Below are 26322 nucleotides of genomic sequence, written 5' to 3'. Positions count from 1 at the left end.
GAGAGGGAAAAAAATTGAAATTTGACAGAAGAAACTATAAAAATAATTAACTATTAAAACACACACACACACACACGCACGCACACGCGCTATAATATTTTAACTATAATAATGATTATATAAACATAGTTTTTTCTGATGAAGAAAAAAGTGATTAAAAAATCTTGCCTTTTGATGGGTTGCCATAACTAATGTGGACATAATTGTCCCGACAAAATAAGCTAACTTGATAGTGATCCCGAATCATGTCTTTTGTTATCGAACTTCGGCCAGGGATCACTGGCCACTTCACGGACTGGCCGGGTCAATATTTAACGAAATTGGCCAATTCGCGAAGAGGCCGGCCCCATACAAAATTGACCAAATTTCGGACTTTGGCAGTAACATATTAACATATTCAAGTGATGTGGAAAAGCATCGCTGGTCACTTGAGACTTAGATGACTTGGAAAAGGGCCGCGGGTTCTTTAATTGATCTGGAAATGTGCCGCTTAGTTCATGTTTACAAAAAATATGGGTTGAGGTTTCACGGGCCCGATTATATGACTCCTAGGGCCACATTTGTCTCGAGTGTCATGGGTTGAGCATGTATGTTTTAAGACAAAATTCATGGAAAAAAATGACGGCTCTTACCGTGAACGGTCATCGTTGCCGGCGAAGACTCCCTGATTCCAGCCAAGTTTTCGGCCACGCACCTGTAAAGGCCTTCATCACTTTGCCGGACGTCCGATACAACGAGATTTCCGGTACCAGTCGTCCTGAATCTCCCTTTACTGGTGTTTAGGATGTCTGGCCCTTTCTTCCAGCGTATCGTCGGTTCCGGGTAACCTTTCGGAGGGATACATTCCAGAGTGGCAGCGTCACCCATCGCTACTAGAACGTTCTTCGGCGACATCCTGAATTCTTCACGCAGAACTGAAAAAAAAAGAGAAAATATATAAATATAAATATATGTTACGGTAAACTGAAATAAATCCGGCTATTACGCATAATTTCCAACCATTTTGGAAAGTGACAAATTTCCCTGAATTTATAACTTTTACCGGCGGTTATGCATAATTACCCAAATTTCGTTGGTAAGTTTAATAAATACTATAAATATTACCACATTTAACAGGCGATTATCATAATATCCAAGGGTCTTTGGTAAACATGACGAATCATCAAATTAAACACATTTGCCGGCTATCATGCATAGTAGCCATTTCGAATTAGCAAATATGGCAAATCGGTTCCTTTGCCGTGATGAGATTTATTATTTAGGTGATCGAACTTGTGAGCCAGTCTGAACAGGATATAGTGAACTCTGATTTAACGATTTTTTCCAACATCCCAGAAATAACTCCTATAATTAATTCTTATTTGATGAGTTCTGGAATTGGGCCTCGATACAATGAATTCCTAGCTAACAAATTTTACGATCGTACTCCGATATAACGAATTCTAATTTTACAAATTTTTTGATCTCCCATATAATAAACTCCTATTTAACAAATTAATTCATTTAACGAACTTTTACAAATTTTTTGTGCTTTATGATTGTACTCCAATATAACGAACTCCCATTTAACAAATTTCACGATCGTACCCCGATATTACGAACTCCTAGTTAACAAATTTTTTCGGTGTAACGACAGATTCACTCAGGGAGAGTGAATCACCTTTTATTTACCTCCCGTCCCCATCGATGATTTTCCAGTAGTTTCAGCAATAATTGGTGTTTTTGCCACCATTTTGTCATGTCCCGTATTTTGTCATACTTAGGATCCCAATTTTCCGTATTTGCCCCCTGAATGAAATAGGTCTGAATGAAAATCTCACCGTTTTGAGATTTTCATGAAATACATTTTTGTTTGCTGTGATTTGCAATAGCCCTTAATTTCAGTAATATTTAGCAATTTTATTCAGAATCGCATGTTTTGATTTCCGTCAGTGATATCCCGTATTTAGAAATGCGATTTCCCGTTTTTTACTCAATGAAATATGGTCATTTGAAGTATGAAGTTCTAATGCCCAATTTTCATTTGAACCCGAAAGATATTATTGTACTTATACAATATCGATTTCACAATCAATAATATTTCACTCAATTAGTGTTGGAATATAAAGTCTGTTGCCATCGTTACAGACCACTGCTGGTCCACGGACCATAGGTTGAGAAACACTGCGCTGGGTATTATTCATAATGCATAATCATCGGAAAAAGTGATAATTTCTTTAGCATTTATCAAATTTACTAACGACACTTGGGTATTATGCATAAACGCTGGTATAAGTGATACATTTATTGAGACGTTTGGTAACTGCATAAAAACCGATTATTATGCATGATAGTATAATAACCTATTTATCACATTTATCGTAACACATATACATAGATATTCAGTATTTATGGAGTTTGGAGCAGATTACTCCGATCACTAGTTTTGAATTGCATACGTTATGAAATATTCATAGAATGTCCCTCTGGTTTTAATGGGATCGGGCTTCCAAGGTGGGGGGGGGGGAAAGGGAGAGGGTGGGGAATTCTTACGTTAAATTATCATAGTTACCGTGCGAGCTTGAGATTGTTATGTAAAGAAAATGTATCAGAAAGAAAGGGACATGATCAATGTTGGATGCGATAATGATATTCGAAGTGATAAGGTTGGGATGCCGGGAACAAAAGCTCTCAATGACGTTAGGATATTACCGAAGAAAATATGGTTATAAGGGGGTTGGGAAAAGTGAATAAGTAATGTTGCATGGAAAGATAATAAACCCTGTGGGAGGGTCGCTTCTGGGGTTACGGAGCTCGATTAATAAACTTGAACATTTGGATGCGTGGAAGAGTTTATCTCGTTGTGTCGCTTTCATTTATTAAGTCTCTTCCCTGACACCAAGAAAACTTTGGCTTCCGTTCAGTTACTGTGTACATATATGGGAAGAGAGTGTATGAGTGTGAGACCACGGACGGAGAGAGAGTAGTGCGTATATAAAGTTGCATATTTTCAGTCGCTTACCAGATAAGTGATCCTTTAATATGCTAATGAATAATAGCCTTTTGTTTCACAAAACAATCGTGGCCTCTTAAAAGAGCTCTCATTAGTTTTGGGTATTACCCCCTTTTCCCTCCAAAAAGCCGCTTTTCTCGACTGCATTTCCTCTTGGTAGAGATATTAAAGTTTATTGACTGCTTGCTTTTTAGTAGAGAGAGAGAAGAAAACACGGAAGGGAACAGGAGATTGTTGTGCTTCATGATATTACGTGTATTACTACCTAAAGAAATTTTTTTTGCAATTCGTTTCGTGTCTATAATCATGCAATTTTCGTTCGATCAAACATATCGATTCCTTTCGTGGACTTTCGTAAAAAAATTCTAAGATTAATGATGGTGATAACCATAGAAAATAGATTATATCTAATGAAATTATAACCAATTCACAATAATTGATTAAGGTATCCGATTACGTCTCTTGTAACTTCTCTATAAAATGGCACTGGAGTGAACTTCAATAATATTTTTTTATAGAAAGTGTCTCAGAATGGTACGAACAACAATAAATTCTGGACTACTTATGCCGTTTTCTATGAAAAAGTCATTTTTATGTCAGATTTTAAGAAAAGTTCATGTAATATTCGAAATAAAATTGTAAAAAAATATACGAACGAAATGTTTTATTCCTTTTTCGCAGTGAATTCATCTCGTGATGGTGCAAGTTTGGTGAAAACTTGAAGGATTGTATGGCAATGTATGTTCATACGTTAAACCAAAATTTGTTCGGGGGGGGGGCGGTCACTCAATTGATTTGGAAATATGCTTGGGATCATTTAGGTGATTTGGATATATACGCCTTTGGCATCTTAAATGATCTGGAAATGTGCCGTGAGCCATTATGGTAATCTGGAAATGTGCCACGGCCATTTAAGTGATTTGATAATCTTTCGTGGCACACATGTGTGGTTTGGTAGTCCTCCACACCGGAGGACTCGGGGCACACTTGGCTTGCGGGTCATGGGGGTGAGCCTGTATGGTTTGTTATGTGGGCGGGCAGAGTGTGGAAGGAAAGAGACGACGACGAGAAAAATGAAACCCCATTTAATAGAAGCAATGAGAATAACTATTATACAGCAGCGGTCAAGTGGAGGCAAACAAGAAAGTCCCCAAAAGAGGGAAAAGTTGCGTACATGGGGAAAGAACATGAATACACACAGTAAAAGGGGGGGGGGAAATAATATCATTTCAACATGGTAGGTATTTTCCCTTATAGGCACACAAATGAATGTCTCCAGCTCGTCGCGACGCCTCTGACAAAGGTTGGTGACACCCCTCGGAGCCACGAAGCACACTTTGAGAAACACTGCCTTAGTCCTTTGGGGTCACAAAGTGAATGTAAAGATTTATTAATTTTTTATTGTTTTTCGTAGCTTTTGTTTTTGTGTTGTATACAGTTTGTCATGTTTTTGTTCAATAAGAAAAAAAATTGTAGCCAACAATGTACATATTCTTTGTTACCGGCAAAATTAATATTTAAAATTCATTCTAACCAACAATGTTCTTTCAAATAGAAAAAAAACACACAAATTGAAAATGCTTATTTGATTCTTTGCTTCTGAAAAAAAAATGCTCTAAAAATAATAATATCTAAATTATTTACCACGTTGCCGTATTACACAACTACCATACCGAGAAAACTAGATGTTTTTCTTCTATTTGCGCATTTATTTTTCAGACGTTTCTTTACTATGTTCAAAAAACCTCATTGTTGTCAAGGAAAACCACAGAAACGTCGAAATTCTAACCAGAATTATAACACGAAGGATAATGGCGCAATAATTTCCAGACAGTAACGAGTTTCCAACGCAGTTTTTATTCCTTTACGGAGGTATTACGGCTCTGGCATAAATACTCCACTTAGAAGAATACGTATTATAACTTTGGTCTTTTCTCGCTGTTGTTTCTGTTGTTTTTTTTTTTTTGAGGGCCTCGTGGACGTGGAGAAATGAAGTAAGCACGTTTCGTTCCACGGGTCCTTTAGAATTTCGTTTCCTTGGCACTAATTAGGAAAGAGAACGTAGTTTTGTTTGCAACACGGTAAATAACAATTTGCTAACTATCGCGCAACAAATCAGAACACCCCTCCTCAACAATCGTTAAACATCAACCTCCCTCTACTAAAACTGCTGCTAAAAACTAAAGAGAGAAGAGAAAAGAACTGCTGAGATGGTGGAAAAATGCTCTTTTGAGAGAAAATGGTCTTGCCTGGGAAATATAACAGAGAAAAGATCCGAAAAAATTAAATTATGTTTATATTTTTCCCAGTTTTTCTTGCAGTGAAAACAAATAGATAATTTTTTTTTCCGGAATCGCGGGAAAATGTATTATATTTAAGGCTATAACGTGTGCAAAAAATAATGTTTTACAAAAATATTCAATGTTTTCTTTCTTGGAGAAAATATCGTATCGTATTTATTCACATTTTAGATAATTGCTTTTATGCATGATGGATGTTATATCTATACGGCATAGTACAGGGTGACCCACAAATTCATGAATAGTTTAAAAAATCATAAAAATTCAAGGGATTGGTATATTTGAATGCGAAAAAGTTATTTTCACAATTTTTTCAGTGGGGTGGGGGGAGGAATTCAAAAAAAATTTTTTGGTTGAAAAAAATTGTTTTTAAAGTTAATGCATGGTGTGTGAATAAACGAATCAATATTTTTCCAGTACAAAATCATGGTCATTCTTTAAAATTTTCACGATTTATGATTAAGATTAATAGAAATTCGCATATCGGATCGTTCGCCGTTGCGGCTTATGGGATGATTTTCACTCATAGTAGCCAAACTTGAGAGTATGTATTTTACTTAAAAAAAAAAAATAATAATAAAGTAATTAGCATCATTTATACTAAGGTTTTCTACTAAAATGCTGTTTTCTCAAAGTTACGTTTTTTTGTCAGATAAGGAAAATTTTTTCACACACCCGTTGTTCAAATGCTTCTAAACTTCGTGTATCTCTTGACGCTGAGGTATTACATGAGCTAAAGAAAGGATTTTTCATCAAAATGATCTAGAGATTTTCCTGGCACAAAATATTGTAAAATTTTAAAATGGTTTTCGAAAAAGTTACATGTTGAAAACAAAATAAAAAGAAATTAAATAAAATCTTTAAAAAATCTCGTTGAATTTTTAAAAAATATGAGCGGGCATTAAAAAAAATTGAGTGAGACACTAAAATTATTTTAAATCTTCCTTAAAATCAGGTGGTTTTTCCCCATAACAAAGCATGAAAAGCAAAGATTATACACCTACCCCCTTAACTCAGTGTTTCTCAAAGTGTGCGTCGCGGCTTCTAGGGGAAGTTACCAACCTTTTTCAGAGCCTCGCGGCAAGCTGGAGATATTGATTTGTGTGAGTATTAATGATTTGAATTAGTTCTTTTATAGGTTAAAATATCAACGTAACTCTCCTGGGAAACAGGGCTGGAACCGGGGGGGGGGGTTAAAGGGACAACTACCCGGGTAGCAAACTCAATGGGGCAGAAAATTTTAGGAAAGAACAAAAATACTATTCTAAATCCATCGACGTAGTAGTGGAGGTAGCAGAATTATGTTTGCACCCCCCAAAAAAAACCCCTAGTTATGGCCCTACTGGGGAGCCGTGGATGAATCATAAAATGGACAAAGGAACTACGGGTTACAAAAGTTTGAGAATCACTGCTTAAACTCATTGCTTTATTATAAAACATAAATCTAGAACTATAACAGTTTTTGCAATTACAAACATGAAAAATCGGAAAAATTCACGAGTTTTGTAGAATAAACACGTTCATTAAAGTTGACAAAATCTTCTTGAAAGTCATTTAAATACCATTGAACGTTTCGTATAACGTTAAACGTAACAATGTAAATGAAGTAGCATTGTAAATAAGTATTATAAATATGTTATATGTTTTGAAAAAAAAATTTAAAACTCATTCCCAGATTTTAAACGGTGAAAACTTGAAAAGCTTATCCTCCGTTGTTTATCTGAGCGTCAAAAACACTCTCTTCAAAGACGAGTAACATAGCAAAGGCAAGATACAAGAAGTATCTCTCTTTATCATTACATACATTTAATTATTTTCTGGAATTAAAAAAAAACAAACAATTATTTCTTTCATATAAATAGCATTTAAATTTTTGAACTCATTGAAGCTTTTATCAATAATTCTGAAAATATTAAAATGTGGGGAAGATTAGATTTTCCCGCTGCAACATTTTGCTTTTTGTAGGGAGAAATATCCAATTATGATTTAAAGAAAGAAATTCATCAAATGCCAATAAATATAACGCAATAAGGGGTTTTTGGTGCACGAAAATTTACTAAAATACACATTTTTAAATTTTTAAATAATACGCACTTTTTTCGCGTCCAACCGCGTTTGAGTGTTCGTTCTCCCTGCAATTGAAGTAAACTGGTGACAATAAACTGGCTTATATATATATTTATGCTAATGTTTCCCGTTAAAATGCTCTTTTCTTAAAGCTATGGTGTTTTTTTGTCATATAAGGAATATTTTTTCAAACGCCTCGTTCAAATGTCTCTAAACCTCGTTTGTCACTTAGCACTGAGCTGAGGTATGACAAGATTTAACAACAGAATTTTTCTTTAAAATAATTAAGATAATTTTATCAAGCAAAATATTGATCAATTATAGTAATTCTTGAAAAAGTCGCATGCCATTAGTATTTTAAAAAAAAGATAAATATTAATTGAAATCATAAAAGCTCCTGTTTAATTCTATGAAAAATATCGACAGAATTTAAGAAAAAATATTGAGTAGTTGAAAGTAAAAATATAAAAATTTTAAATATTTTCAAAAAAAGGTGATTTTTCTGCCATAGAAAGGCATAAGCCAAACCCGTGCTACTACCCTTAACTCATCGCTTTATTTAAATGTCAATATATCACAGCTTTTGCAGTTGAAGATTAAATTTCCCAGAGGCATGTTTACGAGGTGCATGTACAGTGTAGTAGTAGCAATTAAAGACACATGACAGTCTGAAAAATTCGTTAGATTTTGTAGAATAAACACGTTCATTAGAGTGAAATACTCTGAGGAAATTTTTTCAAATGCAATTGAACGCTTCATATAGCGTTAAACGTAACAATGTAAATGGAGTAGAATATTGAAAAATAAGATACATTTTTAAAAATATGTATAAAAATCATTCCTGGTATAAAACGGTGCGAACTAAAGCTTATCTTCCGTTATTTATTTGAGTGTCAAAAACACTCTCTTCAAAGGCGAGTCACATAGTATAGGCAAGAAACAAGAAGTATCTCTCTCTATCAAGTGCCCATTCAGCTCTCAAATGGAAATCGCTAGAATGTAAGATAAGAGACGAGGCAATATACTGATTCTCTCACTCTTGATAAATTTGTATGTACATCCCCCAGAAGCTGATAATAAGAAGAAAACCAAATTCATCTTGAAGGATACTCCTCAAGGATCAAGAGGCAGAATGTTGTTTAAATATATATATATATATATATGTATAACTCTTTAATGGGGTATATGCAAATCAGCTTTATCTCAACATTCGCGTCTAGCTCGCGTGGATCCAATACTTCATAATTAAATTTGACTTTTCATTTAGAGCTTGGCTTTTTCCGGAAGCATTGAGTACTCGATTTCTTGGATTCTCTGTAAACACGAGGATGAATAGGAAAGCTCTTATGTAAGATGGAAGAGAAATCTCCTTGAATGGAGACTCTTTTTTTTTTTTGGAATCAATAAAATCTGTATAAGTACTACTTTTAGTTTTACGAGATGTTCGAAGTTAAAGAGCTTCTCTTTCTTAAGACAGAATATCTAAGAATTCAGGTGGAAAAAGAATTTTTTCTTACGTGAATACTTAATAAAACAAGTCACCTTGATCTGAAATTCAAGCAAGTTTGATGAATTGGTTCGGTAAGCAATTTCGAAAGTTTTGTTGCTTTTTTTTTTATATTTTTGTTTGGTAGTTTTTTTTTTTTTAAGTATATGTTTGCTGATATTGTTTTTTGTTTTTAAATTCCCAAGGAATCTTCTGTTTAACAAAATTGTATTCTCTGGGTAAAACTGGATAGGAAGGAGGTGAATGAGTGTATGTGTGTGTGAGTTTCGGTCGATATCTAAGTTGTGGCTCATTGCCAAACGGAAGCTTTTGTGGGTTGCGGTGTCTTCCAGAAAATTTCGATTTTGTAAGAGAGAGAGAGAAAGTGTAAGAGAAAACACACAGAAGAAAAATGATGGATAGAATTTCTAAGGTTTGGTTTTTTTTCCTTCCTGGGAACATAAATCGCATCAAAGAATTCCGGATTCTAGTAAGTGAGTGTCCATATGTTGAAGTATTGATTTTTTTCCCTTAGCTCACCTCCCGACTGACTGAAGTCGGGAGGTGAGCTAAACCGAAAATTACTGAGTCATTCAAGAATATATTTACAATCTGAAATCAGATATATCTTTTTACAAGTATGTGCAATACACTGGGTGTCTCTCCTAAAGTGTATGAAGGGAATGAAAAAATTCTGTTTTAAATCAAAATAAAATATGAAACATTATACGTAAGAAGCAATATTTGTGTGATGAAAACTTTTAGAAAATGAATATTAAGAGAGGTACAGGGTGTCCCATAAATTCCATCCAACATATTCCACCCTCTCCCCCCCCCCCCAATTCCTACGGTTTGATGGAATTATTACACTTGAATGTGGTTTGCGAAAAGTTTATCCTCCCGAGCGGAAATTTTTGTTTTTTTGGTGCCGAAAATTTAGTTCAAAATTTCGTCGATAGAAGGCGTGGCATGAAAACCCTCCTGAAAATATTACAATCTTGAGTCTTATAAAATGACGGATAGGACTATCAACTTATTTCTGAATTTTCTTGTTACTGCGGTGTAACATTGGTTATTCATTGTGATGTCGACATTGGCGGATGAAGCACTCTTGGCGAATTTGTTTCACCTCGGCCACGAATAGCCGGCTGAAGCTTTAGGAACGTTTCTGACACAGAAGAGATTGAAGAAAGGTTCAGGTCCAATCACTCCTGCCGATTTCCTCTTTCTTTCTGTCGACAGATACGCATAATAATTTGTTTTTTCTGTTCAAAAAAATTAATTAATTAAAAAAAAATTCCACTTCGTGAGAGAACTTTTTTGGAAAAACCGCATTAAAATAAGCCAATTCCTTCAGTTTTTATGAATTTTTAAGCTATTTACGAATTTATGGGACACCCTGTTTAAAAATTATTTCAATACGGCTCTGAAGCAAAAAAAAATGTTCAATTCATAAAACTTAAGCCTCCCTTAATTGCATTGAATGAAATTAATTCCGTAACTATTTGGATAAAAATTCGCTGAGGTATCCGTGATTAAAATTTTTAATTTTTGCACATACTTAACACTAAAGCTCCTGGGAAAAAGCAGACGCGGATCCAGGACGATGTGACGGAAGGGGTGAATTGGTATAAGTTCGTTTTATCGTCCCGTATTTGACGGGAGAGATAATTTTTTTCATAACATTAGGCTCTTGAGAGGAGCGGTCATTCCCATCACCCCCTTCTCTGGATCCAAGCCTGAGACAAGGCAGGCGTTTTCAATTGCGAATGAAGCTCATTCACAGACATCTTCATCTGCGAATGAAGCCGAGGCAGATACCTCCAGCAGCGAATAGAGAGGAAGCAGGCATCTTTAACTGCGAAAGAAGCCGAGGCAGAAATCTTCAGCTGTGAATGAAGTTGTTGCAGACGCTTCAGCTGCGAATGAAGTCGTTACAGACATCTTCAGCTGCGAATGAAACCGAGGCAGAAATGTTCAGCAGCGAATGATGCCGAGGCAGATATCATCAGCAGCGAATAGAGAGGAGGCAGGCATCTTTAACTGTGAAAGAAGCCGAGGCAGAAATCTTCAGCTGTGAATGAAGTTGTTGCAGACGCTTCAGCTGCGAATGAAGTCGTTACAGACATCTTCAGCAGTGAATAGAGAGGAGGCAGGCATCTTTAACTGCGAAAGGAGCCGAGGCAGAAATCTTCAGCTGGGAATGAAGTTGTTGCAGACGCTTCAGCTGCGAATGAAGTCGTTACAGACATCTTCAGCAGTGAATATAGAGGAGGCAGGCATCTTTAATTGCTGAAGAAGCTAGGGCAGACATATTCAGCTGTGAAGGAAGCCGTTGCAGACGCTTTAGCTGCGAATGAAACCGTTACAGATATCTTCAGCAGCGAATGAAGAGGAGGCAGGCGGATCCAGAGCGATGTGTCGGAGAAGCGACTTATTGTATAGGTGCATCGGATCATTCCGTATTTTACGGCACAAACAAATTTTTCACATACTATTCGGCTCTTGAGAGGGGCGATCGCTCCCACCGTTTCCCTCTAGATCCACGCTTAGGGAACCCCCAGAAAGATGCTATAGGCGCCTTAATTCACACTAATTCGCCTTAATTTTTACGCGTTCTCAGGTATGCCTTTGAAATATGACACTGAATTTTTGTGTTTTATTCACTGAGAAAAAACTGTCATCATTCAGCTGTCGTCAGCTGCTGAATTGCTCCCGTTGCATATAGACAATAGGGATAACAGAAACTTACAAATTGATGGCGAATTGATATTTTCTCGTCCTATTTGTTCTTTTTTGCTGGCTGGCAGGTTAAAAAAAACGGTTTTTAGAAGTTTTGAGCAAATGTCTAATTATGAGGATTATTTCTATGTTTTCCTAATAGAGAGGAATGCTAGCAGCAAGAAATATAAAAGTAATTTTTTCCGCATGTGAAGAAGAATGGAGGTAAGGGGTCATTCTAGTATTACGTCTCAGCATCGAGGGGGGGGGGGGGTTCGGATCGGATTTGCAGACTTTTGATGACAAGGGGGAGGGGGGGGGGTTTGAAGGTCGCTTACGTCATCAACCACCCTTTTTGAAGATATGAAATATTCTAAGCTGCTGACGGGGGAAGGTCAGTGTTTTGCTGACTTTTGCTGACGGGGGGGGGGGGTAAAAAATGGCTAAAAATCTGCTTACGTAATACTTGAATGGCCCCTAAGCCACTTATTTTTACAATTAAAGGGTTACCCTTTTTTTTGAGTATGTTATTCAGTTCCATGAGCAACCATCTAGTCACCTGGCATGCGTGAGAGCAGTAATCCAATTCTTTCCGAAAGCTCTTCTAGTACAGGGATGCACAACCTTTTTAGTCAGTGGGCCAGATATGCTGCATTTCTGCCACTTGAGGGCTATAAACTTTTGTAAATATATGAGTGACTAATATGGAACGTATTTTACTGGTGACATTCCAATAATCTTGGACGTTCCAACTTTTTCGTAGAATTTCCTACTTTTAACTATATTTTTAACGGGGTTTGCTTGAATTTTGTACCTATGCAGAAATCAAGAATTAAGATCATATCCCATGACTTATAAATTATATCATGGTAATTGTGCCTTTAATTATCATTTAGAGATTCATGCCACATATTTTTCAAACGTATACTTTTTTGGTAAATTACATTTTAATTCATTTTTTGGCAAAATATAGCGATAATAAGACAACTTGACAAACTTCTGACAATTTCTTTGCCTATAATTATAGGCATATTGCATATTATAGCTAAAAACTTACCAATTATAATTGTAATTCTAAACAATTATAATTGGTAAGTTTTTAGCTATAATATGCACCTTCACTCACCTTTGACAATGTGTTTGGTGATAATTTGTGATACCTCGTATGGATCCCGATTTCCCGTATTTTCATGAAGGAAATATGGCCAGCCCTGGTATTTACCGTGGTATGTATATTGATACTTTTCTACCAGAACCCCTTTCTCGGGCCAAATGCAGTCCTCGAAAAAGAGGTTGTGCACCATTGTTCTAGTGAGTAACTTTCTTATTTAAATGCTTGAAATCAAATTTGAATGAAAAATTAGGTTTCAAAAGCACATTTATTAAAGAAATGAACATGTAATAAAATAAATAATAAGATTAGTTTTTAAATGTCTGGGAATAAAGTCTGAAATTTGTATGATTAATATTTTTTTAATAAAATTTCATTACCAGCGACTTCTATCGTGGCATTCCGGCTTTTGGCCCTTCCCACTTCGTTGATAGCTTCGCACCAATATGTTCCCGTGTCGTGTTCTCTCTTATTTTGCAAGACGTGTAAGAAAAACAGCGAACCACTCGGGAATATCATGCGGTTTGGAGTATCGTCGACAAGGTAACCTTCGTGGTACCATTCGATGGCTGGTTCAGGATTCCCTTCAGCTTTGCAGTTCAGTGTCGCTGGTTCATGCTTCCTCACCAAGATGTCCGACGGGTGTTCTGTAATTCTTGGTGGCCTCAGCTGACCTATAGAAAAGAGAATAAACATATGAAATTTTACTATAAGAGGACAGAATGAAGAAATATGACGAAGTCGTAACTTCGCAAAGTATTCAGTGAATCTATGGACACATATCATTTATGAAGTTAAAATTCAGGGTGTCCCGTAAATTCGTAAATAACGTAATGCAAAAATTCATAAAAATTTAAGGAATTGATATAATCGAATGAAGTTTTCGAAAAAGTAATTTCTATGAAGGGGGGAATTTTTTTTAGCACAGGAAGAAATCGGTTCACATTTTTGTCTATAGAGGACGCTAAATGAAAGTAAATCATTGCAAACATTTTTTATTGCACAGGCTACCACGGTGCGTTAAAAAGTTTATTCATCATTTATTAAAATTATAAATGATGGAAGTTGTTAGTTCTGTTTTTAAAAAAAACCGTCGATTTTTCTACTCCCTTGTATATACGCCATCTCTAAATCTTAAAAAAAAATAATAATTCTTAAATTTTCTTTTATTCCAAGTTCTCAGGAAAAAAAACGCTGCACATTACACACACAGTGGCGTATGAAATCAGCAATCAGAACCTCTCTCTCTCATCATAATTAAACAATTTTACGAAAAGGACTGTCAAACATATAAATATTCTCATATTTAATAAGCTAAATTTAAAGCTACATCAAAATAAAAGGTGCTACATAAATTTTTTTAATTATTTAAAATTTTATAAAAATTGTAGGAATTGGTATATTTGAATGCGGCTTGCAGAAAAGGTATTTTTACGAAGGGAAGTTTTTGTTTAGTACAGGGGGAAAAAATGTTCAAATTTTTGTCGACAGACAGCGCTGCACAAAGCAAAACACTGGAAATAAGCATGTCGGAGTGCTGCAACATGCCAGTTGTCCAATTAACTGATCATTTTTTAATTTTACTGTTATTGGTGCGCACATAATGGTTTGGTTGTGATGTTGATATTGGCACTATTGCTAAAGTTGTTTTACCTCACCCACGAATCGCCGGCTGAGGCTTTGCGAACGCTTTGGATGTAGAAAAGATTGGAGAAAAGTTCGGGTTCAAATTTTTGTAAATAGAACACGCTGAATGAAAGCAAATTATTGGAAGTATGAAAATCGGAGTCCTATAAAATGAAGGATGTACGATTAATAGTTCATTTCTGAATTTTCTTGTTACTGGCGTTTTCGTAAGGCTTTCATTGTGATGTTGACATTGGTATGAAGCTTTATTGGTGAAGTTGTTTTACTTCAGCCGCGAATCACCGGCTGAAATTTAGAAACGTTTCGAACTAGGGGAAATTACAGAAAGGTTCAGATCCAGGATTCTGTTATTTTTCGCGCATCGTCCTCTATCCACAAAAATTTAAACTAAACCTTTTCTGCACCAAAAAAAGTCCCATTCTAAAATCCCTTTTTCGAAACCTTTCAAAATACCAATTACTTCAATTTTTATGAATTTTTAAACTATTCACGAAATTATGGGACAAGCATATAAATATATGCCAGCGTCAAATAGTCTTTCAGTACTTAATTTTATATATATAGCCTCACAGTAATAATATTTTTCATAGTTACTGACACAACAAATGCAAACAAATTTTTTTCATCACATTAGTGAAGTCACAGCCACACATGCTGTACAACAACAAAAAGTTATTGTCGTAAATTGCGACGTCTGACAGCAAGTTCAAAATATAAAATGGGACTGATATGACCTCGTCTTATCTGCAAAGACGATTCTAAATTTTTACCTTCACTGGCTGCAGTATTGAACGTTTAAAGGACCCTTTGCACATAGGCAAAGCTATGCATCTAAGGGTTAAATGGCTCATTCCTTCGTATCTGATATTTTCCCTTAGCCACCAGTCCCCTTTGACCCCCCTAATTTGATTTTTACCCGTGCTCCCCCTGGAATATCTCATTATTCCAAGGACTATATAGCTCTAAGGTCAAGAAACACTGTACTAAATAACATTTAATTAATTTCACTATATGTATTTGCTAGCATGCATTGGGGGAAAGTCTGGATTACTTGTGAGATGCGTGTCTTCATGTAATCGATTTAAACCTAAAACAAAAGGTTTAACGGCTTCTATACATGCAGAATTCCATTTTTTAATATTCATTTTTGGGTGAAATTATTATGACAAGCATTTCACAGCGGACCACTCTTTTATATACAGGGTCTTGTAAATGCTAGCACGGCCTTTATCACATCAACCGTCGGTCGTACAGGTATGATTCCAATTTAAAAGACACTCAACAGGCGTTCAAAAATTATCTTTTACGTTTTAAGTCAGAGTGAAAATACAGTGTGTAACACAATAAAAAACTAAATTTTCATACGTTTACCCTGTGCTCTACCATCCAATTAGAAAGTGGTTGCCCTGTCTCTCCTGATGCCAACAAAGAAAATTTCATGTTTTTAAGTGCAATATTCACAGAGATAAATGGAGAAAATTTGGGGAAAAATTAGCGTTAAATTAAATGCGAAAAACCGTTTTACCCACATTTAACGCTGTTTTTTCTCAAATTTCCTCCGTTTTTCGAATTCGAATATATCAATGAATATTACACTTAGAAACATGGACTTTATTTTGTTCTCATCAGGAGAGACAGAGCAACAAATTTCGGATTGGAAGTTATAGCATTGGGGGGGGGGGGGCGTATGAAAATGTAGATTTTTTGATTTTGTAGCACACTGTATTTTCACACTCCAAACTGGTACGGGGTAATTTTTGAACACCTGTTGAGCATTTTTTAGATTCGAACCATACCTCTACGACGAACGGTTGATGAAATAAAGACCGTTCTAGTACTTACAGGACACCCTGTATATATCAATTGGTAAATTTCATATAAAGTTTAAAAATATGTCATAAATGTTCGATCAATTCATATACATAATAAGTATAGTTAGAGTTATGGGAATGTTATTTCCCGATATTTCCCAATACAACTTCAAAAGTTCAACTCAATTATCAAAAAAAAATTACGTAACATTTTAACGCATAATTTTTTTCAAATTTCCTAAGTTTTCGGCGATCCGTTTTTTACGAAGTCTAGGTACAGATTTCTTTGAAGAAATTCAAACTTATTTAAGATTTATTTTTTAAAAGATATATTTAAGAAAAAAAATTTCACTCATTAAATTTACGAACGACCATAAAAAGTGACTAAAACGTATTTACATATTAAAAAAAAAAGGAACTCCTTCTATATTACTCGATCGTTTTTTCTTTCGACTCACTCATAAACAGCAGTAAAAGTCAAGAGCGAAATTTTTACATAAATAAATTTTTCAGACGTCCTGGAAAAAAATAAATATATACATACATAGGAAATAGTATACACACATAAACTACCGTATGAATAAATAAACAAGTAAACGGAATCGACTCCGATATATATATATTCAAAAAAATGTTTCGCAGCTTTTGAGAAAATTTACCAAAAAAAAAAAAAATTCCTATTTTATTTTTCCTCATTTCTCTCCATCCTCATGAGGGATTGCCGTTCTCTAAAGCATCGGCAGCAGTAGCAGCAGCAACAACAACCGAAAATCGACCAGGTTCCCAACGGGTCTGATGCGAGAAAGCCCCACCATCCCAACCTTCTCTTATCGACTTTCCGAAAGAGAAGAAGGCTTCGATTCCGCAACGATCCATCCATCCATAGGAGGAAAAGAGAGAGATGGCTTCAAGGCATTGGGACCGGCCGTGGATGGCATCAACCTTCCATCCTAGTTCCTACTCTTAAAACGTTAACCTGGCCCAGTTAGATGAAAAGGATGGATAACATATAGGGTGTCCCAAATTGGTTGAATAAGGGATATCTCTGTAACCGTTGGCTTTAGAGACATACTTTCAATTACAAAACTTTTTCCAATGACGTGCGTAAAATCTACGTACTTAAAATCTTAAAAATTGTTTGAGGATTCGTATACATAAAAATAAAAAAAAACCTTTTTACATAGTCCCGTATGTTAAAAATCCGAATTAGAAAGTTGTTGCCCTGTTCCCTCTGAGGCCAACAAAAAAAATTTCACGTTTTTAAGTACATTATTATCGTGAGATATTTGAATTAAAAATTCAGAGCCAAGTTGGGAAAGTACAGCATAAACTAACGGTCAAGCTCATTATTCCCAAATTTTCATCTTCCATAAACGTATTATTATCATAATTGAAAATAAATTGTTATAGTTCAAAAAAAAAAAAAACTCAATACACATGCAATACATGAAATAAATACATTGTTATAACTAAAAAAAAACTCAAATGTTTAAGAAATTGGTGAGTTGGTGACTTTAAGGCACCTGCAACTGCTTATTGTATCAGCTCGATCGGGCTGAAGGCAAACAAAAAAGTTAAGAAACAACCGATTTGAATTACGGGTTTTCGAGAAATTTAATTTCTTAATTTTACTTCCTAGTCTCTTTCATATTCGGATCATTTGTAAGTAAAATTAGAAAATGAAGAAAAGAGTATAATTTTTGAGAATTTGAGGGTGTTTAGTCTGATTTAAGATACCCGACTATCTTTCTTGGTATTTTTATTATTTTTTTTGTAAAATGGAAGTGGATTTAACTTTAATAACATTTTTTTGATAGAAAGTGTCTAAAAATGGTGTAAACAATAATAAATTTTGGACTTCCTGTCATTTTCTATGAAAAAATCATTTTTATATCTAATTTTAAGTAAAATTCATGTAATATTCGAAAAACGATTTCAAAAAATTCTATAAATGAAATGATTCGTTATTCTCACAGTAGCTTCGTCATTCTCATTCAGCTAGCGATAATGCACGTTTATGAACCAGAATTTAAAGAATTTTAAAAGTTACACTCAAATCTGTTGATACGAGTGTGGATTTTGAGAAATTTCATTCAAGATATCGTTTATATATCACTGTAATTAGAGAAATGCGATTCATGTGACAGACCTTAGCTTTTGGTTCATAACTTAACATACATAACAGAATGTCATTAAAATTTTGTAATGACACAATTGATTTACTTTTAGAAATTATATTTCAAACTCAAGTAAAATATCAAAAACGGCATTTTTCGTAAAACGCGTTCCAAGTTTTTATCTACAGATATAAAAACGCATACTTGATATAAAAACGCAATACTAAAATGAGTTTAATTTCGGTTCTGAACGTAATTTAAACAATGATGGAGAAGATTTTTGCCTGGATGAAGATTTTTGCTCAACCAAGATACATGAAATCAATGGGCTATCCGGATATTATGGCGACGTAAAAAAAATCGTCATCCATCTCTACTGCCGCCACCTGCAGACCACTAGCTGAAGTTAAGAGCGGCTGCAATGTCTTTACCTAGCAAGTCATGATGTTGCGCGTGTTTTGAGGAAAAAGGGAACGTCTCTCTGTGGTATGATGGCCAGTGCGCTTTTCCGGTATGCAAGGTGTCTTGGGTTAGATTTCCGGTGGCGGGAACGACACTTTCTTCCGAATTCCCTCGGCATGATATCCAGGCAGCCCATTGATTTCAAAACAAGGCCTGTTTTGGACTCTCAAGAAATAGGGCTTTCATAGGAAAGGGAAAAAAAATCGATATTTTCTCCCAAAATAACGTTTTTTACGTAGTCGGATATCTTATAACTACGTTTCAATTGAGCATTTCTCGTATTTGCACGTCCTTTCGAGATGAATTCTCGAACGTCGTATAAACGGGGTTCTACTGTAGAGATACGTAAAGCCATTTTTTCCCCCCATCTTCTCTTACCAATACCTTTCTACAACATTTCTTTTACTCTATTTCACGTGTGTGTAAGGATACCAAGCTAATATCGGGATTTTGGGTCGCTTTCAGTAGGGGTTGTCACACGACCCGTGTCTCCAGATTAAATGCTTGGCTTTAGGGGGGGGGGGGAGAAATGGTTCTCCCTTTTCTTCTTGGAATCCTCCATTTTTACTTTAACTGTATCTTTCTCCATTTTTCTTATTTTCTTTCTCCCATTTTCTCCCCTTCGAAGGAAAAGAAAAAAAAAATTCTTTCCCCATTTTCTTTTTCTTCTTCTTTCTTATTTATATCTATCTATGTCTCCGTGCATTTTTACTGGTATTTTTTTTTCTTTCTTTCTATATTTTATTCGAGTTTTTAGGTTATGATAGCGTGTTCTTGTTGTCTGGAGGATTTGATGGCATGTCAGACTGGCAAAATGGATGATATTAGAAATAGCGAGTAATCGCTAGATTGGCTTTTCCTTTTTTCGCTTATTTATTCTCTCTCTATATCTATCCATATATATATATTTTTTTTTCTTACGGAATGACGCTTTTTCCCTTTCAAAGTAGCTGTCAGCCTTTTTTTTTTATTCCTACCATGAAAAAAGAATTGTCTTGTCATTTGGTTGTTCGTTTTTCCTTAGAAGGGGAATTTCTGTTATTTATCACTTAGTGCCAAGTGGTTTGAGATGAAAAGGGTGGAAAAAGAATGGAATTTGACTTTTGTGAACTCGTCATTTTTGTCTTTCGTTTCTTTGAAGTTGAACAAGAAATTAAATAAGAGAATTAATTAACGGGATTGTATACTGAACATGACAAAAATTTGATTCAGAAACTCTTTTCTTGTTTCATGCATTTCTTACTAAATTTTTATAAAGAAACGAAAAAAAAAAAACTTTCTTGGATTCATTTTCTGAGTTGTCAAAATGCCTCTCCTATAAGCTGTTTTTACAACTTTGATCATTATTAAAATTATTATTATTTTTAAGTACGCATAATTGTTTGAATTAGTATCATAAGGTTCAGGATTAATAATTTTTTCAGGCTAATAAATACAGCATTTTTATTATGAGCAATTGTTATTTGTTTTTGTGACTGGCAGTCACATTTTTTTTGTATTAATATATCACCATCAAACACAAGGACGTGAACTAGGATTACTAAACTAGAGGTAACTTGGATTTCTGTGAAGAGAAGGGGAAAGGTCAAAAGTGAATTTTTCACCCTTCCTCCTTCCACTTTAAACCTTAAAAATGTGATTATTTTACAACAGTATTTTTGTTTTTCCCTGAAATTCACAGCCCCTTTAAGAGGTCTCCTACCCTTTAACATGGTGAAAAACTATGCTCTAGTAGAAAAATATTAAAAATATTATTTGGCAATTCATTTATTTGAAGTTTGGTACACATACTTTTGTTTATATATGTTATACTATACCGCTAAAGCGTTTTACATACCTCTAATGCTTACTTTCTTACAAATTAAAAAAAAAAAAACCATTATTAACCTTGCACGCATGGTAAAATAGCATATCATTGTAATTGAATATAAATTGATTGAATATAAAGGAAACTGTTCAGTTCATAAAATTACGATTTCGTTTATTGTTTGTTTATTTATTTTTTAGCTTTAAATTTTAAAAACTTAATTTTGAATAAGATCGGGTCACTGAAATCTTAATCTTCTTCCCCATTTCATAAATTGACATGTTTTCTTCATTTTGAATCAACATCTATATTTATTATTATATTGATGCAATGCTAATTTACCATGAGTGGAAGGTGTTAATAATGATTTTTTCTTTTTAAAATTTGCAAAAAACTGATTCCTGAAAACGCTTAAAACATTTTATTGACGTAAGATAACATATACAATCAAATATGTGTACAAAATTTGCAGTAAAACAAATGGTTAAATAATATTTTTAATTATATTTTACTAGTGCACCGTCTTTTACCATGTTAAAAGGTAAGACACCCCTTAATTTTGACTCCTGGAGGTGGTGACATCCTTGTTTCTCTCGTCTTGTTCTGGCCCTGTCAAACATTAAATCTCGAAATTTTTCAGAAAAGTTTATTTCTGAGCTAAAGTATTTGAATAAATGAGAGATTTTATGAACTAAAAACATAGAATTTTTTTTTATTAATTCTACACATTTTCGTGTGATTTGACTGAAAATTTGATTCGTCCACATCACACAGATCACAATACATCTCTTTAAATGTTTAAAATTAATTAATTTCAAATGTCCCAGTAGAACCTTATCTGAAATATAGTGATGTTGTTCATAATCTTGGATAAGAAAAATTTCGCTGTGAAAAAACTTTGACCTTTGAAGACCGAACACACCTCACTTTCCATCTCAGAAAAACTAAAACTCAGTGAAAAAACTAAAACAAACCATTTTGACGCTAATAAAGATTAAAAATCGTAAAAATTAGCTTGTTTTATATCTAAGTATATTTATTAGGTATTTTTTATTTTATTATCTATAAAATTTTGTGGAATCTTCGATGTCGCTATAACTGAGTTCAACTGCACACACACACACACACACACATTTACTAATAATTTTTGAATAATACTCAGATATTGCAACTACAATCGTTGAATTAAATTATATTTGGTCCAGAAATAACATTCATAATTGATGTTTTTTTTCTTGATAATCACTTCAAGAAAGCGAGGCTAAAATAATCTTTTTCAATGACTACATAAAACGATTTATCACACAACAACAAAAAAGCATAGCATCCGTATTATGCATGTTCAGCAGCGTTAGTGTGTGTCAGCAGCAGTTGGGTATTTTTTTTCTTTTATCTTATGTATGTATATCCTCGCTCCAAGCTATGCTCTCACTTGCTCTCGACTCCAGAGTTTTGTGCTCTCTTTCTCTCTCTCTCTCTCTCTCTTCCTTTTCCCGTTTCATTTTATTTAGTTTTTTTTCTCTCACAACAGTGTTTTCACTCTGGGGAATTTTTGCCGATGCTGACCTTCTCATAGAATAGATAAAAAAAAATTCTTGAAGCACTGCCAACATCATCGCCGTGCGGAAAATTTTCCACTACGCGTATGTTCTTCGGAATGGAGAGTGCAAAAGATAAAAAAAAAAAAAAAAATCGGGAAAAAATTTAAATTCAGGGAAAAATAGAACTGGAAAAAGAGGAGAATTCGCTGCTCCGAAGCATAACTAACTCGGAAATGGGAATTTCTTTTCTTTTCGTACTCCAAACGAAATTGGGTTTTGTTTGAAGCACATTTTCAGATAACGAACATAAAAGAATGAAATGCTCTTTTGTATAATATGTGAAATCTTCACACGTGTTGTCTCCTTAGGGATTTCTACTACTTTATAAAGTAAACCGGATTGAATTCAAGACACAAACACAGAAAAATCTCAACTTCCAATATCAAGCTCTGCATGAATAGATGTCAGAGAATGGGATATCTCTGATCAAAATGAGACAAGAATCCAAAAGTTGTAGGATTTTTTTTTCCTCTTCTTGGAAATGGAGGAAACGTTCTACTATTCACGAATCGGAGACGATATCAGTTGATGTTATTGTTATAAATAACAAATGATACAGGCGTTTCTGATTCTTTCAGCTTATATTATAGATCACAGAAGAAACTAAAAAAAACGAATGACGTGTATTCAGTGCGAGTTCGGTGCTCTTTTAGGATTACGGGAATAGAAAGCGATATTTTTTGAAATAGAGATTGCTAGAAATCAGCTTTCCGGTATCTAGAAAACTCAATAAATCTATCAAAGTTCAGTAAAAAATGTACACGTTTTTATATTTATTTTTAAGGGATCCCCTACCTTTTAACATGGTGAAAAAACTGCGTTAGTAGAAATATTACTACAAATGTTATTTAATCATTAATTTATTTCAAATTCAGTGCACTTATATTTGATTGTATATGTTATCCTATATCAATAGAATGTTTTACGTGTTTTCAATCATGATTTTTTGGGAAATTTTCAAAAGAAAAATCAGTATTGACACCTTCCGCGCATGATAGAATAGCATGACATCAACGCAATAGAACAAATATTGATTGAAAATGAAGAACACTGGTTAATTTATAAAATGAGGAAAAAGATAAGATGGAGATTTCATTTACTCGATCTTATTCAAAATTAAATTTTCAAGTTTTAAATTTTAAAACTAAAGGAAATTAGATAATTTTTTTATAACTCAAGCAACAAATTAATCTCAACTCAAACTTAACCTTAAATCTTTTCCATCGTTTTATAAATTAAAGCTTCTTTTATTTTGAGAATCAATTTTATGCAATTGCATTAATATCATGTTATTTTATCATGCGCACGGTGTTGATAATGCATTTTTTTTTTAAAATTTGCAACAAAATAACTATTAAAGGTATGTGAAACATTTTGGTAGCAAGAGATAGCGTGTACAATCAAAAATATGTGTACTAAATTTAACATAAATCAACTGTTAAATAATGTTTTCCATGATATTTCTACTAGGCATAGTTTTTCACCATGTTAAAAGGTAGGAGGCCCCCCTCCCTTAATACACTATTGATATTACTCCACTATTCTATTACATATTACTACGTCTATATTTTATGTTCAAAATATTCTTTACATATGTTGTTCTTCTAATAGAGTATTCTTTAATGAAGGCAAGTTTTTAAAATGGATTATTTTCATTGTTATTGAAAATCTATTGTAAATCAAAATAAAAAAAAAAACTGTGTTTTTGATTCAGTAACCTTTGCGATAACAATAGGGTATACAGCTATTGTCCGAAATTTTAAACTAATATTTTTGACACTCAGAGTTTTTAATTTTTTGTGTAGCATTAACAAAAATTAAAAATTCTATAGCTATTGTTTACGAGAGAGAACATTCTCTTCACAATAGATCTTTCAAATATTTACATCAATGGTTACTTTAAAGCATCTAATTATGAACAATGAATTTTTAAATGAAGTTTTAGATAAAGAAATAATATACAGATAAACCGCCGTCTATCACATTTGCTTTTGAACAAACAATATAAAAAAACGAGTTACTTGAAACTAAACCACAGTTTTTAACGTTGAAACTTTTCTATGGCACGTAATTACAAGCTTCACACTAAAATTCAAAAATAAAAAAATGTATCTTAAATTCTGGTGAATAAGCCACTCGTAATTTTTATTCCAAAAACTAAAAAACACACTATTTTCGAAATAAAACTAAATAGTAGGCATTCGACTTTGACTAATTTCGTAATATTACGTGATATTAGACATCATTCTCTGGACAAAATCCATTTTTCTCATAGGAACAAATTAGAATTTCTTGAAATCAAAACGTCAGTGCAAAAAAAATTGATTTGAATAGATTAATAGAAAAACAGATTTGAATTTTGAATTAGCCCCAGGAACTAAAAATTACTATTTGACGTTATATAAGCCGAGGTTTTATTACGGGAAATAACAGTAATTAGCATTCTCTCGTTGCAGACTTAATACAGGTGTTGCCACTTATTGGAATCACGGATAATGTTATCAATAGGGTATTGTTATCACTTTTGCAGAGAATGGAATAGACTATTATTGACATGGGAAAATATCATAACAAACATTCAATTGCGGATTTCGGGACTTCTGTTTATGTTAGCACTTTCTTCTTGGTCGAAAAAATTTTGAAGCTAAGGTTATTAACCAGACTTATTTTTGCTATGTAAGTTATTGCTATCAGTCAGCAAGACTGTATAGGAGGTTAGGAGGTTTACTTCCCTCTCTTGTTGACGAACGCTTCTGCACTCAGTTCCCGATATCCCAATCGGACCGTAGTAGCCTCTACGATCCATGTACTTACTGTACGTACTAGCTACTAAATCTTCAGTTCAAAATTTTCGTCTGAAAGACATTCTCAAGCGATATATAGAACGTATGTTAAGAAAAGTACATATCGTAAAATCCCTGAAGGATTAGGCAGTTCGATTATAACTGCGCCTCACAGTGGCTGAATAAAAAAAAAATATTTTAACTTCAAAGGAAAAAAACAATTCCGGACGGCAACAACCAAGACGGCACCATTGAACATTTGTAACCAGTTTTGAGGAAAACGAAAAACGGAACGAATGATCATTCTATTTCTTCTACGCTCATTTCTAAAAATGGGTTACTCTTATCAGAAACCTCAAGTCTCGATGTGGTCGCATTAACCTTTAAATGCGTGCGTAGCTTTTTTTACTGTATGTAAGATAAAACTTCAGAATCGTCTTTGTACATAAGGTGAGGTTATATTCTTTCCCTGTCAAATTTTTAATTTGCTGGTAGATGTCCCAATTAACGACAGAAACTCTTTGTTTGTTGTAGAGCATGCGTGGCCATGATTTCGCTAATTTGTTAAAATGCGTTGTTTGCATTCCTTTCTTTTTGCACTTTTCTTTAATCACAAAGAAGGTAGTTATGTATTTGAAAAGTAAAACTAATTGTATTCATTTATTTTATTAGCAATTTTTAAGGCTTTGCACGTCTTCAATAAGGCGATGCATAAGCAGTACAATTCAAAATGCATCTTTTTAAAACGATTTTTCTGGCGTTCCATACGTGCCATTAATTATGAAAACAATTAACAGAGAGAGAGAGAGCTCTAGAAAATGTAGCATTTAAGGGTTAAATACACGGTATTAGTAGAATTTCGATTAAATCATGGCTTTACATGTTGAGGGGGGATATACTTCAGAAATCTTTCTTTACTTTCGTCACACAGAAGTTCTTCATCCGTATTGTTCTGAGTAAAAATAACCTTACGCATACGTTTTAACTTTTTAATCGATTGAAGATACTCCTTCTACAACATTCGTATTCTTGATAAAAGTTTTAAAATGCTTTATAAAAGAAGTGACCATTTCAATCTGAAGTTACATAAATCTGTAATACAATTTAGACGTCATACTATGCAGGTACCAAAACCAAATATAACACGTTTCCAAAATTTTTTCCTTTGTTTAGTTTCCAAAATATTTAAAATTTACTTCCTCATTTAATAATTAAAACAATCTTCATTTACATCTGCTTTTAAAAAATTAAAATCTTGGTTGTTAACTCGAGAAAATTTAAATGATCTATTTTTGCCATTGTAATATAATCCTCTTTTATCTCGCATGCATCTAAATGGGGATTTTTTTGACTATGAACTACATGCCTGTTGCCACTTATTTCATAAGTATTATACATACGTGATTTTTTCTCTTTC

The 26322-nt window shown here is 33.9% G+C and overlaps 1 protein-coding gene across 2 annotated transcripts in view; it reads right to left on the bottom strand.

Moving 5' to 3' along the window:
- Positions 1–26322, bottom strand: part of LOC149063911 (protein sax-3-like) — a 157530-nt gene that overhangs the window by 52100 nt on the left and 79108 nt on the right. For both annotated transcript variants that reach the window (XM_089254899.1, XM_089254900.1), the window contains exons 2-3: positions 13058–13351; positions 633–914 (exon numbers count right to left, since the gene is read on the bottom strand). In XM_089254899.1, coding sequence (XP_089111025.1) covers positions 633–914; positions 13058–13351 — 576 coding nt within the window. The remainder of the gene's footprint in view (positions 1–632; positions 915–13057; positions 13352–26322) is intronic.

Source organism: Pholcus phalangioides, unplaced genomic scaffold (assembly GCF_987345545.1).
Source record: "Pholcus phalangioides strain wild (caught in Gottingen) unplaced genomic scaffold, Ppha-v1.0 ptg000042l_1, whole genome shotgun sequence".
In the NCBI taxonomy this organism is placed as follows: domain Eukaryota; kingdom Metazoa; phylum Arthropoda; class Arachnida; order Araneae; family Pholcidae; genus Pholcus; species Pholcus phalangioides.
The sequence above is the reverse complement of the archived record's forward strand: the minus strand, read 5'-3'. Positions and strand labels throughout refer to the sequence as shown.